This window comes from Macaca mulatta, chromosome 7, assembly GCF_049350105.2.
Source record: "Macaca mulatta isolate MMU2019108-1 chromosome 7, T2T-MMU8v2.0, whole genome shotgun sequence".
Classification (NCBI taxonomy): Eukaryota; Metazoa; Chordata; class Mammalia; order Primates; family Cercopithecidae; genus Macaca; species Macaca mulatta.
In genome coordinates this window covers 143,423,412-143,445,735 of record NC_133412.1, presented here as the reverse complement: position 1 = coordinate 143,445,735, position 22,324 = coordinate 143,423,412, and the positions used below count along the sequence as shown (strand labels likewise).

The window sequence follows — 22,324 nt, the reverse complement described above, 5'->3', positions numbered from 1 at the left end:
TAACAGCCTGTGAACAATGACTGCCTGATGTCTGATATGAAGGTACAAAAAAAGTCTCACTCCCTTGCCACCAGGTAGGAATGATCCCTCAGTACTTCAGAGCTCCTGGACATTTCAGGCTAATGCTATAGCTGAAACTATAGACTTGCTTCCCTTGACCTCTTCTGTTTTCCTCATTCCCCCACAGATTTCTCAGGTAATCATGCAATTTCTGTCTTAATAAAATACTTGATTATCTCTGTCCTTCTTTTATAAAGTATTTATAAAAGTTCATTCAGTAATTTCCCGCAATATCTAAAACTGGAATTCTTAGTTCATAATTCTAAGCCTTTTTGCTTATTTGAGAATATATAATGATCCATTTTGCTCAAAGGGAGACTTTAGCAACATTCTTTACCATTCAATTCTAAGAATTAATTTCCATTATGAATTTTTTTGGCCTACAAATACATTTAAAAATTTCCAAACACCCACGGGGTGATTTCTACTTGTCTTTTTGTAACTGATTTTTAAACTTACTTTTATGGCTGTCAGATAAGTATTTTGTATGATACTAACTCAAAAAATTTATTGAGATAAGTTTTATGTATTGCCACAAATATTTTGTGTTGGAAAAGAATGTACATTCTGCAGCTATTGAATATAGTTTTCATTAAACTTGTTAATTGTGTTGCTCAGATTCTTTACATTCTTGTGTAAGGAATGTCTCTTTGATTTCTTATGTGGAATTAGTTAAAATCTTCCTCTGTGAGGGTAAATTTGTCTCTATATTTTGAACTGTTATTAAATGCATAGAAGTTTAGAATCGTTATATTTTCATAATGGATTAAAACTATTATCATTATGCAGTGACCATCTATATCTCTAGAAGAGCTTTTTGCTTTAAAGTCCACTTTTTTTGGTCTGATATTAGCATAGCTACAACAGATTTCTTTGTTTAGTTTTTTCCTAGTCTATTTTTCCCATGCTTTGACTTTCATGCTTCCCATGTTCCTATGTTATAGATTTATAGGTGAGGCACATACAAAGAGCATAGAGTTGTATTATTTTTAATCCAGTCTGACATCTTTGACTTCTAATTGGAGAGTTTAGACAATTTCTATTAAAATTTGCTGTAATTATTTGCTGTTTATATTTGGTATTGTAGAAATTTTTATTATCAAAATATTCACTGACCCTTCCTAGCAAGGACTGCCTCTTCCCTGCCGAAGTCTATTCCCTGCTATATCCCTGCTGAAGTATAAACTTCCAGCTCCATTAACATGTAAGCCCATTAATAGGCTTGATCATGTGATTTTTTTTTTAACCAATTAAAACTGAGTAGAGGTAAATGCTCCACTTCTGAGTAGGGCTTTTGTTTTTTTGTTTTGCTTTGTTTTGAGATGGAGTCTCACTCTGTTGTCCTGGCTGGAGTGCAGTGGTGTGATCTTGGCTCACTGCAACCTCTGCCTCCCAGTTTCAAGGGATTTTTCTGCCTCAGCCTCCCGAGTAGCAGGGATTACAGGTGCCCAGCACCATGCCCAGCTAATTTTTGTATTTTTAGTAGAGATGAGGTTTCACCATGTTGGCCAGGCTGGTCTCGAACTCCTGACCTCAGGGGATCTGCCCACCCCAGCCTCCCAAAGTGCTGAGATTACAGGCGTGAGCCACCATGTCTGGCCTGAGTAGAGGCTTTTGAATCAACATTCAAAAGCAGAGTTGTTCTCTGCCACAATACCTGCAGTATTCCATACTGAGGCTGCTCTTTCATTGTGTCCCAGATTGATAGCTAAAGCTAACCGAAGACTACCGTGTGATGTGAGAAATAAACCTTGGATTCCATAAGTCACTGGTATTTGCAGGTGACTTATGATTCTGACCTTATAAAGTCAGAATAATATATTTAAATTTATTTCTACCATATTATTTGCTGTTCTTTACATATTGCTCTCTGCATTCATTTTCTTCTATTATGCCTCCTTCTTGATTGCTCTTTAAATTTTTAAATTCCCTTTCTTCTCTAAGCATTTGGAATTATGTTCTATATCCTTTTAAGTTACTTCCCTATGTATTTTAACTTGTATACCAGTATTTATTAGGATAGGCTATATTATGTACTGGGAAAAAACAATTTCAAATTCTCAGTGGCTTAGACCAACAAAGGTTCCCATTGTTCCTCTATAATATACAGGCAGAAGGAGGATCCAGCATGTGGGAGCATCACCAGTTGTAGCAGCAGAAAGAGAGAACAGACAGTTTGCAGTGGCACTTCAGTGTGTCTGCCTACAAGAGACTTACGTCACTTCTGCTCAAATTTCATTGAACAAAAGTTCCATGATAACACCCAAATTCATGGGAGCAGGGAAGTTCAATCTTCTTGTGTGAGTGGAAGGAGAAGAAAACTTGAAATATTGGTGAAGAGATGTAATGTCTACCACAGAAGATGCCATTCTGCTCACGAAAGTTTTGAGTCACCTTCTCCCATGCAGAACACTCACCTTGAAAAAGGCAACCCAAAAATCCCATCTAGATAGAAGTTTAGCTTCGAGTCAGGTTTCCTCTATATTTTGGAGTAGAGCGGATGCACAATAGTTTCTACATCAGATCTTGATGTGGTGTGTGTTTGTTTTTTGAGACAAGGTCTCATTTGTCACTCAGGCTGGAGTGCAGTTACATGGTCATGACCCACTGCAGCCTGATCCTCTCACCTCAGCCTCCTGAGTAGCTGGGACTACATGCATGAGCCACTATGTCTGGCTAATTCACTTTTTTTTAGAGATGGGGTCTTGCTATGTTGCCCAGGCTGGTCTCAAACTCCTAGGCTCAAGCAAGCTTCCTACCTTGGTCTCCCAAAGTGTTCAGATTATAGGTGTGACCCCCCATGCTTGGCCTAGTTACTCTTGATATAAGCCTGTTGAGCCAAAAAGACAGATTGGATTGATTACAAGCACCCAATATACAATGACAAAACAATATAGCATAACCAGAAAAACACTTCCACTTGGAAAAGAAAAACTCTGTGATATGTAACAATCACTGGTACATAACAATTGAAATTCCAGTTGGTGAGTATTGTTAAGACCTCTATCCTTGCTGGGATGGGAAGTTTGTGTGGATATACCTTGATTAAACCTCCTCTCTAGTGGGTGGAGGGAATTATTTTTCCATTATTCTCTGTGGCCCTGACTCTACATTCTGAAAAGTTATTCCTTTTTTATTATCCTTGTTGGCCTCATCTGAAATAGAGGACAACAGAGCTATATGTGGGCTATGCAGCCTTCTCAGCTATTAGCTGTCACCAGGAAAGACTCACCCTTAGGCTCTTTATCATGAGTTATTTTATTGAATGAAGCAGTTCATTGGGTACCACACCCTTAACTTTGGCTTTTTGCCCTGTGTATTAGTCCATTTTTGTGCTGCTGATAAAGACATATCTGAAACTGGGAACAAAAAGAAGATTAATTGGACTTACAGTTCCACGTGGCTGGGGAGGCCTCAGAATCATGGTGGGAGGTGAAAGGTACTTCTTACATGCCAGCGGCAAGAGAAAAATGAGGAAGAAGCAAAGGCGGAAACCCCTGATAAACCCATCAGATCCTGTAAATCTTAATCACTATCATGAGAATAGCATGGGAAAGACTGGCCCCCATGAGTCATGAGTCCCTCTCACAACACGTGGGAATTCTGGGAGATACAATTCAAGTTGAGATTTCAATGGGGACACAATCAAACCACATTATTCTGCCCCCTCCCCCTCCAAATCTCATGTCCTCACATTTTAAAACCAGTCATGCCTTCCCAACAGTCTCCCAAATTCCTAACTCATTTCAGCATTAACCCAAAAGTCCACAGTCCAATGTCTCATCCAACACAAGGAAAATCCCTTCTGCCTATGAGCCTGTAAAATCAAAAGCAAGCTAGTTACTTCCTAGATACAATGGGGGTACAGGTATTGGGTAAATACGACTGTTTCAAATGGGAGAAATTGGCCAAAACAAAGGGGTTACAGGGTTTATGCAAGTCTAAAATCCAGTGGGGCAGTCAAATTTTAAAGCTCCAAAATGATCTCCTTTGACTCTATGTCTCACATACAGGTCACGCTGATGCAAGAGGTGGGTTCCCATGGTCTTGGGCAGCTCTGCTTCTGTGGCTTTGCAAGGTGCAGCCTCCCTCCCAGCTGCTTTCATGGGCTGGCATTGAGTGTCTGCAGCTTTTCTAGGTGCACAGTGCAAGCTGTAGGTGGATCTACCATTCTGGGCTCTGGAGGATGGTGGCCCTCTTCTCACAGCTCCACTAGGCAGTGCCCCAGTAGGGACTCTGTGTGGAGGCTCCAACCCCACATTTCCCTTCCGGACTGCCCTAGCAGAGTTTCTCCATGAGGGCCCCACCCCTGCAGCAAACTTTTGCCTGGGTATCCAGGTATTTCCATACATCTTTTGAAATCTAGGCAGAAGTTCCCAAACCTCAGTTCTTGACTTCTATGCTCCTGCAGGCTCAGTACCACATGGAAGATGCCAAGACTTGGGGCTTCCATCCTTTGAAGCCACAGCCCAAGCGGTACATTGGTCCCTTTCAGCCATGGCTGGAGTGTCTGGGACACAGGGCACCAAGTCCCTAGGCTGCACACAGCACAGGGACCCTGGGCCCAGCCCACAAAAACCACTTTTTCCTCCTGGGCCTCTGGGTCTGTGATGGGAGGGGCTGCTGTGAAGGTCTCTGACATGGCCTGGAGACATTTTCCCCATGGTTGTGGGAATTAACATTAAACTCCTTGCTACTTATGCAAATTTCTGCAGTTGGCTTGAATTTCTCCCCAGAAAATGGGTTTTTCTTTTCTTTTGCATAGTCAGGCTGCAAGTTTTCCAAACTTTTATGCTCTGCTTCTCTTATAAAACTGAATTCCTTTAACAGCACCCAAGTCACCTCTTGAATGCTTTGCTGCTGAGAAGTTTCTTCTGCCAGATACCCTAAATCACCTTTCTCAAGTTCAAAGTTCCACAAATCTCTAGGGCAGGGGCAAAATGCTGCCAGTCTCTTTACTAAAACATAACAAGAGTCACATTTGCTTCAGTTCCCAACAAGTTCCTCATCTCCAGCTGAGACCACCTCAGCCTGGACCTTACTATCCATATTGCCATCAGCATTTTGGGCAAAGCCATTCAACAAGTTTCCAGAGAGTTCCACACTTTCCCACATTTTCCTGTCTTCTTCTGAGCCCTCCAAACTGTTCCAACCTCTGCCTGTTACCCAGGTCCAAAGTTGCTTCCACATTTTCAGGTATCTTTTCAGCAATGCCCCACTCTACTGGTATCAATTTACTGTGTTAGTCCATTTTCACGCTGCTGATAAAGACATAACTGAAACTGGGAACAAAAAGAGATTTAATTGGAATTAGAGTTCCACATGTTCCACCTCAGAATCATGGCAGGAGGGAAAAGGCACTTCTTACATGGTGGCAGCAAGAGAAAAATGAGGAAGAAGCAAAAGCAGAAACCCCTGATAAACCCACCAGATCTTGTGAGACTTAATTACTATCATGAGAATAGCATGGGAAAGACTGGCCTCCATGATTCGATTACCTATCCCTGGGTCCCTCCTACAACATGTGCGAATTCTGGGAGATACAATTCAAGTTGAGATTTGGATGAGGACACAGCCAAACCATATCACCCCGAGATCCCTCCTTAATCCATCTGGTGGTTCTCACAAAGCTATAATGTCTATACTGCTTGACCTCTGCCTTAAGGCTGAGTTGTAATTGGCCTTTGCTACTCAAAGATTTTCTTATATTTATGTTTTACTTTTTGGGGTGGTGAACTAGTTTTCTATCCTTGAAAGCTCATGGATTTTTGTATTCTCTCTATTTGTTTTTATTCCTGTTTGCAAACAAACAAATTCCTTACTGAACTTGGAAATGGCCAAATGCAGCCAACAACAATGCTTCTGTCTCATTTTTCTCTTGCTACCAAGTAAGAAGTGCCTTTTCCCTCCCGCCAAGATTCTGAGGTGAAACGTGGAACTCTAACTCCAATTAAATCTCTTTTTATTCCCAACACTCACTAGTAAAGTTTTTTTTCATCCTCTTCCTCTAGAGCTACATATATCTTTATTGGGTACATAATATGACTCCCAAGTTCTGACAGATTACATCTCACCAATTAATTTGGCATTACATTTTTCTCACCTTCAATATACATTTCTTCACTCCTTCCCATATCAATGCTTGTTTCTGTTGGGATAAGGCAAGTTATACTGTCACATGAATAACCCTGAGTTTTCAGAAGGAATTAGATTTCATCCAAGATTTCACCCTGGATTACAGGCTATGAAGGCTCAACAGGAATAGTGCCAGGCTCTGGTAAACGTGGCAGTGAAAGAGAATGGTTACTCAAACTAGGTCTTAAAATACTCTCTGGCATGTGACACTTTCATGCCTCATTGATCAAAGCTAGTTTTTAGGCAAGGCTAACTTCCAAGTAGGCAAGGAAGTCCAGGAACCTGCATGCCCCAAAGGAGAAGAGAACCATAAATATTGAAGGGTAACGTTAACATCTGCAACAACATCTTTAGCCACTTTTAAAATAATATAAGGACATTAGAAGATTTTAATTCTGATTTCTCCTAACTTACATAAAGGTTTCTCAGAATATCAGTTTTATCTTTCTAATTTTTTTTATTTCCCTATTAGATATTATTAATATTATTGTCTTCTACAGCCAATCTTTATTTAGATTGATTCTTGTGTTTACCATTTTCCTTCTTCTTCCTTTTTTTTTTTTTTTTTTTTTTTTGAGACAGAGTCTCACTCTGTTACCCAGGCTGGAGTGCAGTGGTGCAACCTTGGCTCACTGCAACCTCCGCCTACCGGGTTCAAGCGATTCTCCTGCCTCATCCTCCCAAGTAACTGGGATTACAGGCACCTGCCACCACGCTTGGCTAATTTTTGCATTTTTAGTAAAGACAGGGTTTCACCATGTTGGCCAGGCTGGTCTTGAACTCCTGACTTCAAGTGATCCACCTGCCTCGGCCTCCCAAAGTACTGAGATTACAGGCGTGAGCCACTGTGCCAGGCCGTGTTTACTACTTTCTTCCTTCTCCAATATTACATCATAATGGGTTCAATTTTGTGTGTGTGTGAAATATGCCCTTTAGAATCCTTTCACTGATAGTCTGTTGGTAGTAAATTGTTTATTTTTGTTTGTCTGAAAAGGTTTTATTTCACCACCTTTTCCTTTTTTAAAGTGAGAGTTTATTTTCCTAGGCACTCAATTCTAGGCTTGCATTTCAGATTTTGAAAGTATGATTTTACTGTTCTTGACAGTACCATTGTTGTTGAGAATTCAACTGTAAAATTAACATTTATCTAATCTTCCTTTCCTGTTAGCTTCTTCTTTTCTTTGCTTTTCTGTGGTGCATTATAATTTGTTTGGGTACAGAAGATCTTTAATTTACCCATTTTGGGGTTTGGAAACCTTAAATCTGTAGAATCTTGTCTCTCATCAATCTGGAAAACTTTCAGCCTTCATATCTAGGATTGTTGTCTTCGTCAATTCTGTCCTGAAACTTTGATTAGATGTAAGATAGATCTTACTCTAATGTCTAGGGATTTTTCACCTATCTTGCATTTTTTATCTCTTTGCCTGTCTTTTCTCTATACTGTATAATTTCCTTAGAACCACGTGTCAGGGCCAGGCATGGTGGCTCACGCCTGTAATCTCAGCACTTTGGGAGGCTGAGGCGAGTGGATCACTTGAGGTCAGGAGACCAGCCTGGCCAACATGATGAAACCCCATGTCTACTAAAAACACAAAAACTAGCTGGGCATGGTAGCATACACCTGTAATCCCAGCTACTTGGGAGGCTGAAGCCCAAGAATCATTTGAACCCAAGAGGCAGAGATTGTAGTGAGCTGAGATCATGCTGCTGCACTCCAGCCTGGGAGACAGAGTGAGATTCTGTCTCAAAAAAAAAAAGTGTCAAAAAAAAAACCAAAAACAAAACTATGTGTCAGTTTACTAATTTTGTTTTTAGTTGTATATAATCTGCCATTACACATTTTCATTTTTTTGTTTCTGTGTAAATTGAATTTATCTATATTTATATATTATTTAAATGTACATATGATCATATATGTACAATTCAAGTTCTATTTGGTTTTCAAAAAAACTGTCTAGTCATTGTTATTGTTTGTTTCTAATACCTCCAATACTCTCTTGTTGAAATTATAAAACCAAGTTTTATAATATTCTGCCTGATAATACGAGCAGCAGAATTATTTGTTTCATTCTGCTTTTGTTTTTATTGTTGACTTATCCATGAGACTTTGTTTCCTTCTGTATTTTGTAATGTTCAAAAACTCAAGTGGGAATTTTATGAGCCCTAAGTTGAAAATGTATTTTTCCAGAGAGAGTTTGCACGTTTTTACGTCCATGCTTTGAAAATATCACAACTCAGTATCCCCTCAAAATAGATATTGCTCAAAGTTTTTAGTGCCATATAAGTGGTATCAATTTATTCCCCTAAATGGCACAAAGTTTAACTTATGTGTAGGGAAACACAGGGAATTTGTCTCCTCTTCTACCACCATCAAAGGTAAAAGGCAGTTATCCTTGTTATCCTCATCTGTAGGTTATACTTTCTTTTCGTTTACCCTGTTTTTATCCTATGGCTCTCCTAACAACATCTCCTCTTTGGCAAAGCCGAGACATTGCCTACTGTTCCCATCATTTCATGCAGTCATCAAAATATCAGCTCAATTTCACCAGGGATGGACAGATACCTCAGAGAAGGTACCAACTTCAGGGTCGCTTTCCTTTCTGGGTTCCTGCTTTTATTCCACTTTTGGAATAAAAGTGAGAATTTCCTTTGAAAAACGGAACATTAAAATCCTTTTGAAAAAAGTAAGAATTTCCCTTACTTTATCATAGCACATAATTTTTTTCACCCTCCCAATATTTTATATTAAAATTGAATCAAAATATTGGGAGGGTGAAAAAAATTTATGTAGAATTTTGAATTATTTTGCTGCATGAGCTAGGAACTGGACACGATGTCTGCCATAGTGCCAAATATGGAAGTGCAGTTTTCCAAATTTTGTTTTTTCTTATCATTTATTCTGTTATTTTTAAACAAGTACACTAGAAAGGCCATTAGAGAACTGGTGTTTGTTTCACAGAACTTTAAACTACACTGATCTATCCAGGAATCACTGACTTTGATCCTCTAAGAAGAATCTCTAGCACTTCCTGTTCTAAGCAATTACCTTGACCCTCTATTATTTTGTCCATTTCCTTGTTTTTGCCCCCACTTGAATCTAGATTGTACTCAGAGTCTGACCTTTGTCTTTGTTTTTCATTATAAACCAAAAATTGACCACTTTGAGTTGAACACACATGTAACTTTCTGAGTTTTCATATTTTGATACTTCCTGGAATTTGCATTTGTTGACATCATTGATGTTTCTGCTTTTTACGTTCAAAACTAAGCATTCCACTTGAGCAGATCCTGCACCAGTCATCCTACTCTGTTATTAGCTACCTGACTTGTGACCTAGAAAAGCCTTCTCCACTCAAGAAAAGGGGAAAAGTCAGAAAAGCACCACTAGTTTGACCTGTAACCAGTCTTCTGACAGTGATCAAATTTTAGTATCCAAAGCCCAATTTACTTTAAGATTGTTTATTTTACTATTAGCAATATTAGTATTAATATTATGACATCTCTTATTATGTACTATATGTTGATCTATTCATATTCCTACTTCCTATTCCACAAGGGTTCTCAACCTCTCATCTTAAGTGGCTTCTTTTTCGTTTTTCTTTTGCGACAGTCTTGCTCTGTCACCCAGGGTGGAGTGCAGTGGCACAATCCTGACTCACTGCAACCTCCGCCTCCCAGGTTCAAGTGATTCTCCTGTCTCAGCCTCCCGAGTAGCTGGGATTACAGGCACACGCCACGACACTCGGCTAGTTTTCGTATTGTTAGTAGAGACAGGATTTCTCCATGTTTGCCAGGCTGGTCATAAACTCCTAACCTCAGGTGATCCACCCACCTGGGCCTCCCAAAGTGCTGGAATTACAGGCTCGAGACACTGCGCCCGGCCCTCAGTGGCTTCTTTATAGGTGCTTTTTACTTGAACAGATTTTCCAGACTTTAGCGTTGCAGTTTGTGTCGGTGTTTCTCACATGGTACATAGTTCCAAGGAAACATCTTCTCTTTGTGTGCATATGTTTTTCTCCTGATAAGATACTATGGACAGAGGAATGCAGTACTCTTACCAGATGGGCTTATGCCATGTGACAACTGATAAGCCAGGAAAGGGTTTAGCTTTACACAAGGCAAAAACCTGAGTGGAGGAAGCCATGGTGCTTGGATCAAAATAAGAAAAACAAAAAGTCCAGGATAAACAAAAAGGTTTTTTTACTATCATTTTTCATTGCCCTTTGAACAAAGTCTAGTTACAAAAGGATTCAATAGAAAATGTCTCCTCACCCTAAAAGCCTCCACTGCTTGAACTTTTATTTCCTTCTACCCTGAAGCAGTTGATTGGATTTTATTTATTTATTTATTTATTTATTTATTTATTTATTTTGACAGAGTCTCTCTCTGTGGCCCAGGCTGGAGTGCAGTGGTGCGATCTTGGCTCACTGCAAGCTCCGCCTGCTGGGTTCACGCCATCCTCCTGCCTCAGCCTCCTGAGTAGCTGGGACTACAGGAGTGCATGGCCATGCCCTGCTAATTTTTGCATTTTTAGTAAAGACGGGGTTTCACCATGTTGGCCAGGATGGTCTTGATCTCCTGACCTCGTGATCCGCCCGCCTCGATCTCCCAAAGTGTTGGGATTACAGGCTTGAGCCACCGCGCCGGGCCAATTGGTTGGATTTAGAGTTGTCCTCCCCTCCCTTTGTGGTTTAGACAGCTTGGACCTTAGATACCTGAGGGATAGCCAAGGCACCTGTTGCCTAGAAACGTAGCAGTTTCCACCTCTCCCCAGGCCTAATTCCATTTCTTGGGCTCATCCGTTCTCTGACTCACCACAGGGTACAGGAGGCCTAACCAATTTTCAGTACAAAGGAGAGATTAAGTGAACCACTAAGTGAACCACTTAGTGAATCACTAAGTCCAAGCGGGCCTGGATTAAGTTTGCCAATCCTACCACATGGGGGCGTTAGGAAGCAAGAGAGGGGGAGTCACATATGCCTTTCTTTTTTTATTTTTTTATTTTCACTTTATGTTTTTGAAAGTTTTTTTTTAATTATTATTATTATTATTATTATACTTTAAGTTCTAGGGTACATGTGCATAACGTGCAGGTTTGTTACATATGTATACTTGTGCTATGTTGGTGTGCTACACCCATCAACTCGTCAGCACCCATCAATTCGTCATTTACATCAGGTATAACTCCCAATGCAATCCCTCCCCCCCCCCTCCCCATGATAGGCCCAGGTGTGTGATGTTCCCCTTCCCGAGTCCAAGTGATCTGCCTTTCTAATACGCAATGGCTGCCAACAGTAGCCCAGACAGTATTCCAGAAGTTGACAAAACATAGACGCTCCTCCTTGGGATTGAAATGCATGGGGGAACGGGGTGGGAGAGCGAGAAGGGAGAGTGAAAGAAGAGAATAGAGATTTTCTTTCTACTTCAAAATACATCTTTCCAGTCACTTTGGTAAGCATAAGGGATAATGTAATGTTTAGTAATTTTCTTTTTACTTGAATCTATTTTCTATGTCCTGAAATGTTTGATAACAGAGAATTTTTAAATTACTGGATAAATTTCTGGTCAAAGGGTATACTATTATATATTTAATTAAAACACTGTTTTAGAGAGTTGCTTATCTATGATGCGAACACTTGGTAGTTTATTTTCAATCTTTGTCAATTTGATTCTTTATATTTCTAAAATGGTAGTGATTTTGAATAATTTACTGACATATTTATTGCCTGTTTTTATTTCTTTTTTTGAATCTCCATGAGTATCCTTGATGAAGAAACACTTACTTTTTCTGAGTCATTTTGCTCCAGTTTGGATATATAGCATCCCATCACCCTGTCTTAACCCCCAGGATGAGAAAGCATTCGCAAAAGAGGAATTTGTCTCATTGTATTTCTGAAAAGACACTTCCTTTTCTTATGGCGCGTTTTGTTCAAGCTCTCTTTTCTTCTCCCACCTCATAATCCCCCTGGCTCTCTTCTCTTTCTGCCTCACAGGGCTGCCCTTTTGAAGAGTTTGTGGAAACATCTAGGTCAGACCCATTCAGAATTCTCCAACAGGAAATTGAGCCCAGCACTCTGCTCTGAAAGGTGACCACCTGACAAAGCATCCTCTTCTGTCCTTTCCAGGTCCCCTGGTTTGTGATGCAGAGTCCTTCATTGAGTTTCCAGTGCAACCCTTTCTGATGAATTCACCTCAGAGTCACTTTTACTACCAGGGGATCCATCATATTAAAATGGCACTTAGGAGCTACGTGAGGCAGTGAGGAGGAGGGGAATGGAAAGACTGAGCAGCAAGAAGAGAGGAGGGTGAGGTGGGAACCCTGATGGCTGAGGGGAAAAAGTTAACTGAACTGCCTTGGAAATAAGCTCCACGTATTTTTGGATCAAGCCTCAGTGTTCTATCTAGTGTGTTTGACAGATAGGGTGGATTATGTTTTAACTTTTCTTCCTCTACATGGCATAGTTATTTTTGGGAATAATCATGAAATGAAACAAATAATTAATGGCCAGGAAAATTTAAATAGTGAACATTTTCTTTTACTGACCCTTGTATGGTCATGTCAGTAAAAATAAATAAATGAAAAAAAAGATGCCATTTCAAAAAAGGAAGAGAATGAATTTTTTTTCATTGACCTTTTCATATACAATCATACCACTGGAAAAAGTTTTTAAAAATAAAAAGTAAAATGAATAGAGTAGTATCAAAAGAATAGGGTAGTGAAAAGGTAATAAATTAATACTAGTTAAATATATTAATATATATTTTTAAAAGACATAGGAAAACTTACTTCATATTGGCCTATCATATAAGTAAATCACGACATTACAGTTTCTGTTTTCTTGAGTTTTAACTTCCACAGATCTGTCCATGACTTCAACAAAATTGATCTTCACATACTTACGCTCGAAGGATAGTACACCCAGATTTATCCATTAATTTTTTATTTATTTTAACTTCAAAAGTTTTGCTAACATGAAAATTGAAGATAATAAAATAGTTAAGAAAAGCTTTACACAAAAGATAAGCAGAGATTCATAAGAATCTAATTTCACAATAAAAATAAAAAATTTCCATGTCTTTATTTTTTCGATATCAACTCTACCAGTTTTGAAATATGTCTATAATCTAAAATTCTAAACACAAATAAAAATATTATCTTATCACAAAGAATAACAGAATTGAAGTAACTCAAGTTTTGTTTCTTTGTCTTTACAATCATTGTACTATAATTGTTTTTTTATTTTTTATTTTTATTTATTTTTTTAAATTTTATTTTATTATTATTATACTTTAAGTTCTGAGATACATGTGCAGAACGTGCAGGTTTGTTACATAAGTATATACGTGCCATGGTGGTTTGCTGCACCCATCAACCCATCATCTACGTTACGTATTTCTCCTTATGCTATCCCTCCCTCCCCTAGCCCCCAAACCCCTGACAGGTCCTGGTGTGTGACGTTGCCCTTCCTGTGTCCATGTGTTCTCATTGTTCAACTCCCACTTCGAGTGAGAACATGTGGTGTTTGTTTTTCTGTTCTTGTGTGTTAGTTTGCTAAGAATGATGGTTTCCAGCTTCCTCCAAGTCCCTGCAAAGGACATGAACTCATCCTTTTTTTTATGGCTGCATAGTATTCCATGGTGTATATGTGTCACATTTTCTTTATTCCATCTATTATTGATGGGTGTTTGGGTTGGTTCCAAGTCTTTGCTATTGGGAACAGTCCTGCAATAAACATATGTGTGCATGTGTCTTTATAGTAGCATGATTTATAATCCTTTGGGTATATACCCAGTAGTTGGATTGCTGGGTCAAATGGTATTTCTGCTTCTAGATCCTTGAGGAGTCACCACAGTATCTTCCACAATGGTTGAACTAATTTACACTCCCACCAACAGTGTAAAAGTGTTCCTATTTTTCTACATCCTCCCCAGCATCTAAAACTCACATGTAAAACGAAAATAGCAAGGATATAAATTTTGTCACACAAAAATGTGTTGCATGTTATAGTTATAAAGAGAGTTATAGGATGTTAATGTTTTCTGGATTATTTAGGAAAGATTTGATCATGGAAGTGAAATTTGATCTTGCCCTAGAAAGTTACTGTAATTCAGTTCAATGGGAAAAGTGATTAGACAGTCTAGACCAATACAATGGCACCAGCAAAATTACGAACCTGTGCTGTCAGGGGACATAGACTGGATGTGAGGAGACCACCCAATTCCAATCATATTGAATTTGGAAATGAGTATAGAAATGGTTGGATCAGAGCAAGATATTCTTGAGAGCCTATTATTATTTCTCTAAGAAGTTAAAGATCCTTGTTGCTAAGCAGCTAAATCTAAAATTTAGTCACCTGAGAGACAAAAGGGGGAGGGCTTACATTTCCCTTTGTTCTGTGGTCACAGCTGCAAACCTTTGTTCATTAATAAAGGGTGGTACAAACCATCTAGACAGAAAGGGCCATGGAAGCTACTCTTTCTTCTGATGGTAAGTCATTCATCAAGTTTGGTTTCAGTTTGGTTGGGACTGAGAGGATTGCTGGGTACAGGACTTTTAGTTTTAAAACCAGGACAGTCCTGGGAAAATCAGAATGAGCTGGTTACCCCAATTGCCAGTAAGGAATAGGTAAAGTAGTAGAAGATGAAGATACAGTTGAGTGTGGGGAAAATTGATAGAAACAGTCCTTATGTATGTGGGAGAGATGACCTGGAACCATGAGGGGTTACTACCTGAATATGGGGGAGGATCACATTTCCACTGAGACTGGAGAGGGAGTGAGGTAGAGAAGAGGTAGATATAGGTGGATTCAGATGATGAAAGGCCCAGAAACCATTTTGCTTTGAATTTGGCATATATATATATATACACACACACACACACACACACACACACACACACATACACATATGCTCAAAAAGGGCAATATGGCATAGGAGGTATATACACACACACACACACACACACACACACCATATTTCTGAGAAAGAAATCCATTTTATATTGTGACATTGTGGCCTTACACACACTTACACCCAAATATTTGGCACTGTGTGTTCAAGAGTTGCTAAGGATCTTCTAGGGATGCCTTCTGATATTTCTGTTCTATTCCCTTAAGGAAAACAACTGCAGGCTATAACCAGCTGAATTACTTCCATGACTCTAATGGGATAGATATTAGTGACAGACAGATAGGAAAACAGTGCATTAGGGCATTGGAATAAGAGGGAAGATGGGTAGAGAGGGGTCTTGATGAATTTGAAATAGCTGTGGGGAAAGGAAAAGTTTATCACACATGAGTAAGTGGACTGTTGGCTCACTCGACAGTCCACTGATGTTAGAGGACATAGATTTAGAGTGGGACCACCTCACAGTATCCCTGGTAGAATGATGGTACTTCAGGAGCTTTGGTCTCTGTAAGTCCTAGGAATGAAGACAATGAATCTGGCTTACAGATATTTTTGAAGTTATTCTCCTGTTATTGCCTGCTCTCATGCTGAGCTCCAAGAAAAGAATAATATGACACGGGTTTGTGTAGCTTATCAGTCCTTTCCACAACATTATATCTTTGGTTAGTTCTTCCCATTTTCAATCCTCCCATCCACAACAACTGTCACTCCATAATAAGTAGAAAACATATCAAGAGAAATACCGAGAGCAAATCCGACAGTTAGATTTTCATCCCAATTCAGAGACATTTGTTCTTGGAAGTTTTGTCTATGAACTTTGCTTTTCTCTTCCATGCTACTTGCACCTCATGGAATAAGGTGCCTAACTTGCAACAGTGAAAACCGCCCGGATGAATCCAACCTTTTTAGGCAAGTTGATGGCAAGGATAATGTTCAGACTGAAACAAGTTTTCCCCATCTTCCAGCATCCACATAGCCAATCTAGGACAAGAAAAGAAAAAAGCCTTAAATACTTTATATTAGAAAGGAAAGGTACTTGGTTAACTAACTATACTGTGATTGAGAGACAATGAGAATGGATTTTCAGCTGCTGGCACTATACATAAATGATGAAACTCAGAACATTGAGGAAACTCAGAACACGATACATAAACAAGGAATGCAATGCCCAGGAGAATAAAGAAAAGAGCAATATGGCATAGGAGGTTTTGACATATCTGTTGAATTTTATATGTCTATTCCTTAGGCTGGGGGTCCAGGACAAGCCATTTCAGTTCTGATTTCTATGTTCTCTTTCTAAAGCTTTCACAAACACATTGGTTTGTGATTTTTTTTTTTCAGAGTAGCATTGGTAGCTTTGATGTAGGAGTGGAAAAAGTATGTGAAGGATTAATGCAGTTCCTGCCCATCGCCCATCCCACCCCCTACATTTTGTATTATAATTAGGATTTTAGAGAGTTAAAGATTTTGGCATACAGTGCTTGAAGGGATGAAACTGGTAGCAGAGCTCGAGTGGATTGGAAGACAAGAACATTGAGTGAGATGGGAGACAATGAAAGAAAAAAGTGAGTTCTCTTTGGGTTTGAGAAATAGGTATAGCAGGAGTAAGGAAGACCTGGGAGAACTAAAATTGTTGGTAAATTGCTTAGGGTATATGAAATTTTTTGTGTGTTGACAAGGTATACATTATGACTGAGTAGGTAGGCTGAGTTACACTGAGTGAGTAGGCTGAATTACACTGAAGACGAATTGAAGAGGTTAAAAAAAAAAACAACTTTAAAAAACCCTGTCTTGTTTTCAGATGGGTTGTCTATATACTTGCTGATAGTACTTTAAGATGAGGGTAGGATTTTTGGTGGAGAGTAATTTTATTAGTCAGGGGCCAAAGCCTTTGAATTTTGTCCAAGAGTGATAAGAGAAATCTAAAAAATAGTGTAGTCAGATATTGCAGGATAAATGATTTGGTGTTGATGTTGTGGGCTGTGGAGAACAGGAACTCTGGACCTTGTGGTACATGTGACTTCTGAGGATGGGGTTTCTCAAGAGGAAGCCTTTAGGCAAGCAGTAAATTCTATTAAAGCTCAGGTTTAAAAAGGTAAGTAGATGTAGGGAGCTTTCTGTGAAGAGGTTCAGGATGGAGTTGGTTCATTCTCTCTCTCGCTCTTTCTCTCTCTCTGCCTGTCTCTCTCCCTCTCTCTCTCCCTCCTTTTGTCTTTAAAGGAAGACTCTGGAAAGCACAAGGGAAGTTGTAAGAAGAGAATATAAGGAAACTTGAATCAGGGCAAAGAAAGCATTGATTAGAAATGGATTCAAAATCCAGGAGATGATTGGTGTTGGGTCAGGCATGTTCATTTGTATATCTTCTATGTAAGTCTTCTTAGATTAGCTTGATTTAAATGCTTTTCCTTTTTGTTCTTATAAGAAATGGCACCTACCTTCATCAATACATTGATCACAGTCAGAGATGGAATTAAGTTTTTGGGCCTAATGCACCTACAAGATGAGGGCCCACTTTGCGAAAAACAATACCAAGTCACAATTGCAGAAAATAAGTATGAAAATGAGGATCTATTTAGCATAAGAAAGAAGCCACAACAAATTATAAATATTAAAAGGTTGAAAACGCCATAAACATCACAAAATTTATTCCCCTCATATTTATACTAATCAACTTCCTGACTCACTTCCGTGATACCTTTTCCCTACAGTTTTCAAATTGCTTCTTATTTAATTGCCTCCCTTAAGAGAATTATTTTGTTAAAATTTGTATGGCAAGAACTGAAAGGCATTTGCCTTTCCCTAGTATGTTTAATAGAAATTTAGTTTGTATTATTAATAGTTTAGAAAAGAAAATTCAGCTTCACAGCTTGTTATTGGTAATGAAATAAATAATAAAATTTACTATCGTCAAATTTTAGAAAGCCTTTATTAAATCTTTTTTTGTATGAGTTATAGTATTTCAGGGTTTTTCAGTTTTAATATTTCTGATTTTTCTTGCATAGTGACTAATTTTGATCTCTTGTAATTTGAGGAGTTTCATAAAGTCCATTACTGAGCCCCTTTCAGGGTCTTTATGGAGATCAGTACAACGAAGATTCCTGAATCATAGACTATGTTATCTTCAGATTAATCTGGTCTTGATCATATTACAATTACCTGTTTATTTGTTTGTTTCTACACATGCTCAGTGCTTATTAGCCTCACTTTTGACAGTTTTGAGACTATGATGAAATATATGGACACTCTCGTCAGCAAAAAAAAGGCACAAAATATATAAAATATCGAATACAATATTAAAGGCCTCCTAAAGCTTATTCTTGCTCCTGCACTAAATTGATGATTTATTTAATGCTCTGTATTTTTGTTTTCTTTCTCTAATATCTAGCACATGTCCTGCACTTTGTATGCTTCAAACACATAAAGACTTGTTTAATAGAAAAAGAAATGGATGAGTGTTGCCAGCCAGATTGTATGACAGATGCAGAAATTCTCCACTTTCAAAAACTGTTGGTAAATATATTTGAGCAAACATTGGGACTCTTCCCTGGCAATCCTAAAATGCCAGACTCTCCAACGGTTTTGCCCTAATAAGACAAGAGTTCCTTTTCCCAAGACCTTTAAACTGCACAGATTCTCATTTTCTCTTCTGAAAGCTTTTGCTTTTGTCTTTGGGACTCTCCTGTCAGTAACTGGGGAGAAAAACATTATGTTCTCCATACCCTTAAAGGATGTCAGTGTTTCATGAATTTTTTTCTTTTCCTAAAATTATAATACAATATGAATACATTTTAGTAGCATTAATTTATAAGGCAAAACACTTCACCACCCTTCCTCTCTTTTTTCATTTTTCATTGTACACACAACTATACAACACATTATAGAGGATACTAAAATAAATGAAAATCATAAACCATGCAGTCAAGAATCTTGCAGTCTAATAAAATTATGAGTAAAGATGAACACAATGAGGAATAGTAAATAACTTTGAGATAAAGAAACTAAAGTGTATCATAAAACTGATGCAACTTGACACAGAATTACAATTGTTTTTGATGTCTCCAGTTTTGAAACTCAAAGGAGACACTATCAATAGTTATCGCAAGGGCAACAGGCATAAACTAATATTATCTTGGACAAATTGAGATATAGAGTCACCCTATTCTTAAGTTTCTTTACTTTTGCTTTTACTTTTTATTATGGACATTTTCATACTGCCTGTAAAGATTGAGATAATTATTTAAGTACCCATCTTCCAACTTCCGCTATTATCACCACGTGGCCAATGTTGTCTTCTCTATATCCCCAAACTCCCTACCTCATTTACTAAAAGCAAATCCAAAGCATTTTCTTGATACATCAACCAGTTTTTCACCACTCCATTCTTTTTCTCTCCTGATTTCCTTACTTATCACCTTTCCAACCCATCTTTTTATTTTTACTTCCAGCACTGCAGTTCTGATCTAACTCTGCCAGGACACAGATCCATAGGGTCAGCCCTGCATCCTGAGCAGCTTAGAGGGAGGAGCCAGACCAGAAGTGCCTCACACCTTGTCCTCTTCTGCTCTGGACAGATGGCTCCATGACGACAACTTCATAATGGCAGTGGATGGGACACTAGTGTACATCAGGGTCGCTCTTCTGCTGCTCTGGCTTGGGGTGTTTTTGTCCATTTCTGGCTACTGTCAGGCTGGGCCCTCCCAGCATTTCGCTTCCCCAGAAGTGGTGATCCCCTTGAAGGTGATCAGCAGGGGCAGAAGTGCAAAGGCTCCTGGATGGCTCTCCTATAGTCTGCAGCTTGGGGGAAAGAGACACGTTGTTCACATGAAGGTCAAGAAGCTCTTGGTTTCTAGACACCTTCCAGTGTTCACCTACACAGATAAGCATGCCCTCCTGGAGGATCAGCCCTTCATCCCAGATGACTGTTACTATCATGGTTACGTGGAGGGGGTCCCTGAGTCTCTGGCTGTGTTCAGTGCCTGTTTTGGGGGCTTTCGAGGGGTATTACAAATAAATGGCCTCACTCATGAAATTGAACCCATCAGGCACTCTGCCACATTTGAACACCTGGTTTATAAGATAAACAGTAATGAGACACAATTCTCAGCTATGAGATGTGGCTTAACAGAGAAGGAAGTAGCACGCCAACAGTTGGGATTTGAAGAGGCTGAAAACTCAGCTCTGGAACCAAAATCTGCTGGTGACTGGTGGACCCATGCATGGTTTCTGGAGCTAGTTGTTGTGGTGAACCATGATTTCTTCATTTACTCTCAAAGCAACATCTCAAAGGTACAAGAGGATGTATTTCTTGTTGTCAGCATGGTGGATTCCATGTATCAGCAGTTATGTACTTATATAATGTTGATTGGAATTGAAATTTGGAATCAAGGAAATATTTTCCCAATGACAAGCATAGAACAGGTCCTGAACGATTTCTCTCAATGGAAACTAATCAGTCTTTCCCAATTACAGCATGATGCTGCACATATGTTCATAAAAAATTCACTTATAAGTATACTTGGTCTAGTCTACATTGCAGGGATATGTCGTCCACGTATTGATTGTGGAGTTGATAATTTTCAAGGAGATACCTGGTCTCTTTTTGCCAACACTGTGGCCCATGAGTTACGTCATTCTTTGGGTATGCAGCATGATGAAGAATTCTGTTTTTGTGGGGAAAGAGGTTGTATCATGTGTACTTTTAGAGTGCCAGCAGAGAAATTCACCAATTGCAGTTATGGTGATTTTATGAAGACCGCCTTAAACCAGGGATCATGTCTGCATAATCCTTCAAGATTGAGGGAAATTTTTATGCTAAAGCGCTGTGGGAATGGTGTGGTTGAAAGAGAAGAGCAGTGTGACTGTGGATCTGTACAGCAGTGTGAACAAGATGCCTGTTGTCTGTTGAACTGCACTCTGCCTGGGGCTGCCTGTGCTTTCGGGCTTTGTTGCAAAGACTGCAAGTTCATGCCATCAGGGGAACTCTGTAGACAAGAGGTCAATGAATGTGACCTTCCAGAAAGGTGCAATGGAATATCCTATCAGTGTCCAGCAGATAGATATGTGCAGGACCGTATCCCCTGTAGTGATAGTGCCTACTGCTATCAAAAGAGATGTAATAACCACGACCAGCATTGCAGGGAGGTTTTTGGTAAAGATGCAAAAAGTGCATCTCAGAATTGCTATAAAGAAATCAACTCTCAGGGAAACCGTTTTGGTCACTGTGGTATAAATGGCACAACATACCTAAAATGTCATATCTCTGATGTCTTTTGTGGGAGACTTCAATGTGAGAATGTGAGAGACATTCCTCTTCTCCAAGATCATTTTACTTTGCAGCACACTTGTATCAATGGCATCACCTGCTGGGGTATTGACTATCATTTAAGGATGAACATACCTGACATTGGTGACATGAAGATGGTACTGTGTGTGGCCCAGGAAAGATCTGCATCCACAAGAAGTGTGTCAGTCTGTCTGTCTTGTCACACGTCTGCCTTCCTGAGACCTGCAATATGAAGGGGATCTGCAATAACCAACATCACTGCCACTGTGGCTATGGGTGGTCCCCTCCCTACTGCCTGCACAGAGGCTATGGGGGTAGTGTTGACAGTGGCCCAGCATCTGCAAAGAAAAGAGGATTTTTGCCACTGATTGTGATTCCTTCTTTGTCTGTTTTGATTTTCCTGTTTACTGTTGGGCTTCTTATGTATCTACGACAAAAGAAACTAAGTGCCAAAGAAACTAAGGCTCATTCATCAGGTTAACAAAATGTCTCTAATTTAATATTCCATGCATTATTACATTTTAGTCTCTTGGCAGTAGAAATGGTAGTACATCCCTGAAACTGAGCACATTTTTTACCATTTCCAGAAAGCTGCAAAGATCTTCCCTTACGTCAGAACCACAAGCATTGTCATTAATTGCAGGTTATTCTTAACTTGTTTCTATTGTTCATTGTTTTAAGCAGCAAATAAAGCTACATCCTTCCCTCCCTTTAGTTCTTTTTGTGTTTCTCGTGCTTAGAGATGACTTATGGGAAAGGCATGAGATGTGTCTGCATCAGAGTGTCCAGGGGTGAGGTTTACCTCTCTACTGACATTATCAATGTGGGAAAATTACTTACCTTTTCTGACATTTTGCTTCAAAATCTAAAAGGGGATAGGGGTGATAATAATATTTGTCCCACTCAAGTCTTTGGGTTTATTTGGTTACCAAAAGAAAC

The 22,324-nt window shown here is 39.2% G+C and overlaps 1 protein-coding gene and 1 long non-coding RNA gene across 2 annotated transcripts in view; both read left to right on the top strand.

The window, feature by feature from the left end:
- The window catches only part of LOC114679595 (uncharacterized), a 167,344-nt gene extending 151,784 nt beyond the window's left edge, over nucleotides 1-15,560 (top strand). The window contains exon 3 of the long non-coding RNA XR_003731631.2: nucleotides 15,183-15,560. This is a non-coding gene — a long non-coding RNA (uncharacterized LOC114679595). The remainder of the gene's footprint in view (nucleotides 1-15,182) is intronic.
- Nucleotides 15,561-19,698: 4,138 nt separating this feature from the next.
- LOC715542 (disintegrin and metalloproteinase domain-containing protein 21-like) lies at nucleotides 19,699-21,866 on the top strand. The gene is given in 2 exon segments (XM_028851634.2): nucleotides 19,699-21,511; nucleotides 21,514-21,866. Coding segments are annotated over 2 exon segments (2,166 nt in total).
- The last annotated feature ends 458 nt before the right edge of the window (nucleotides 21,867-22,324 follow it).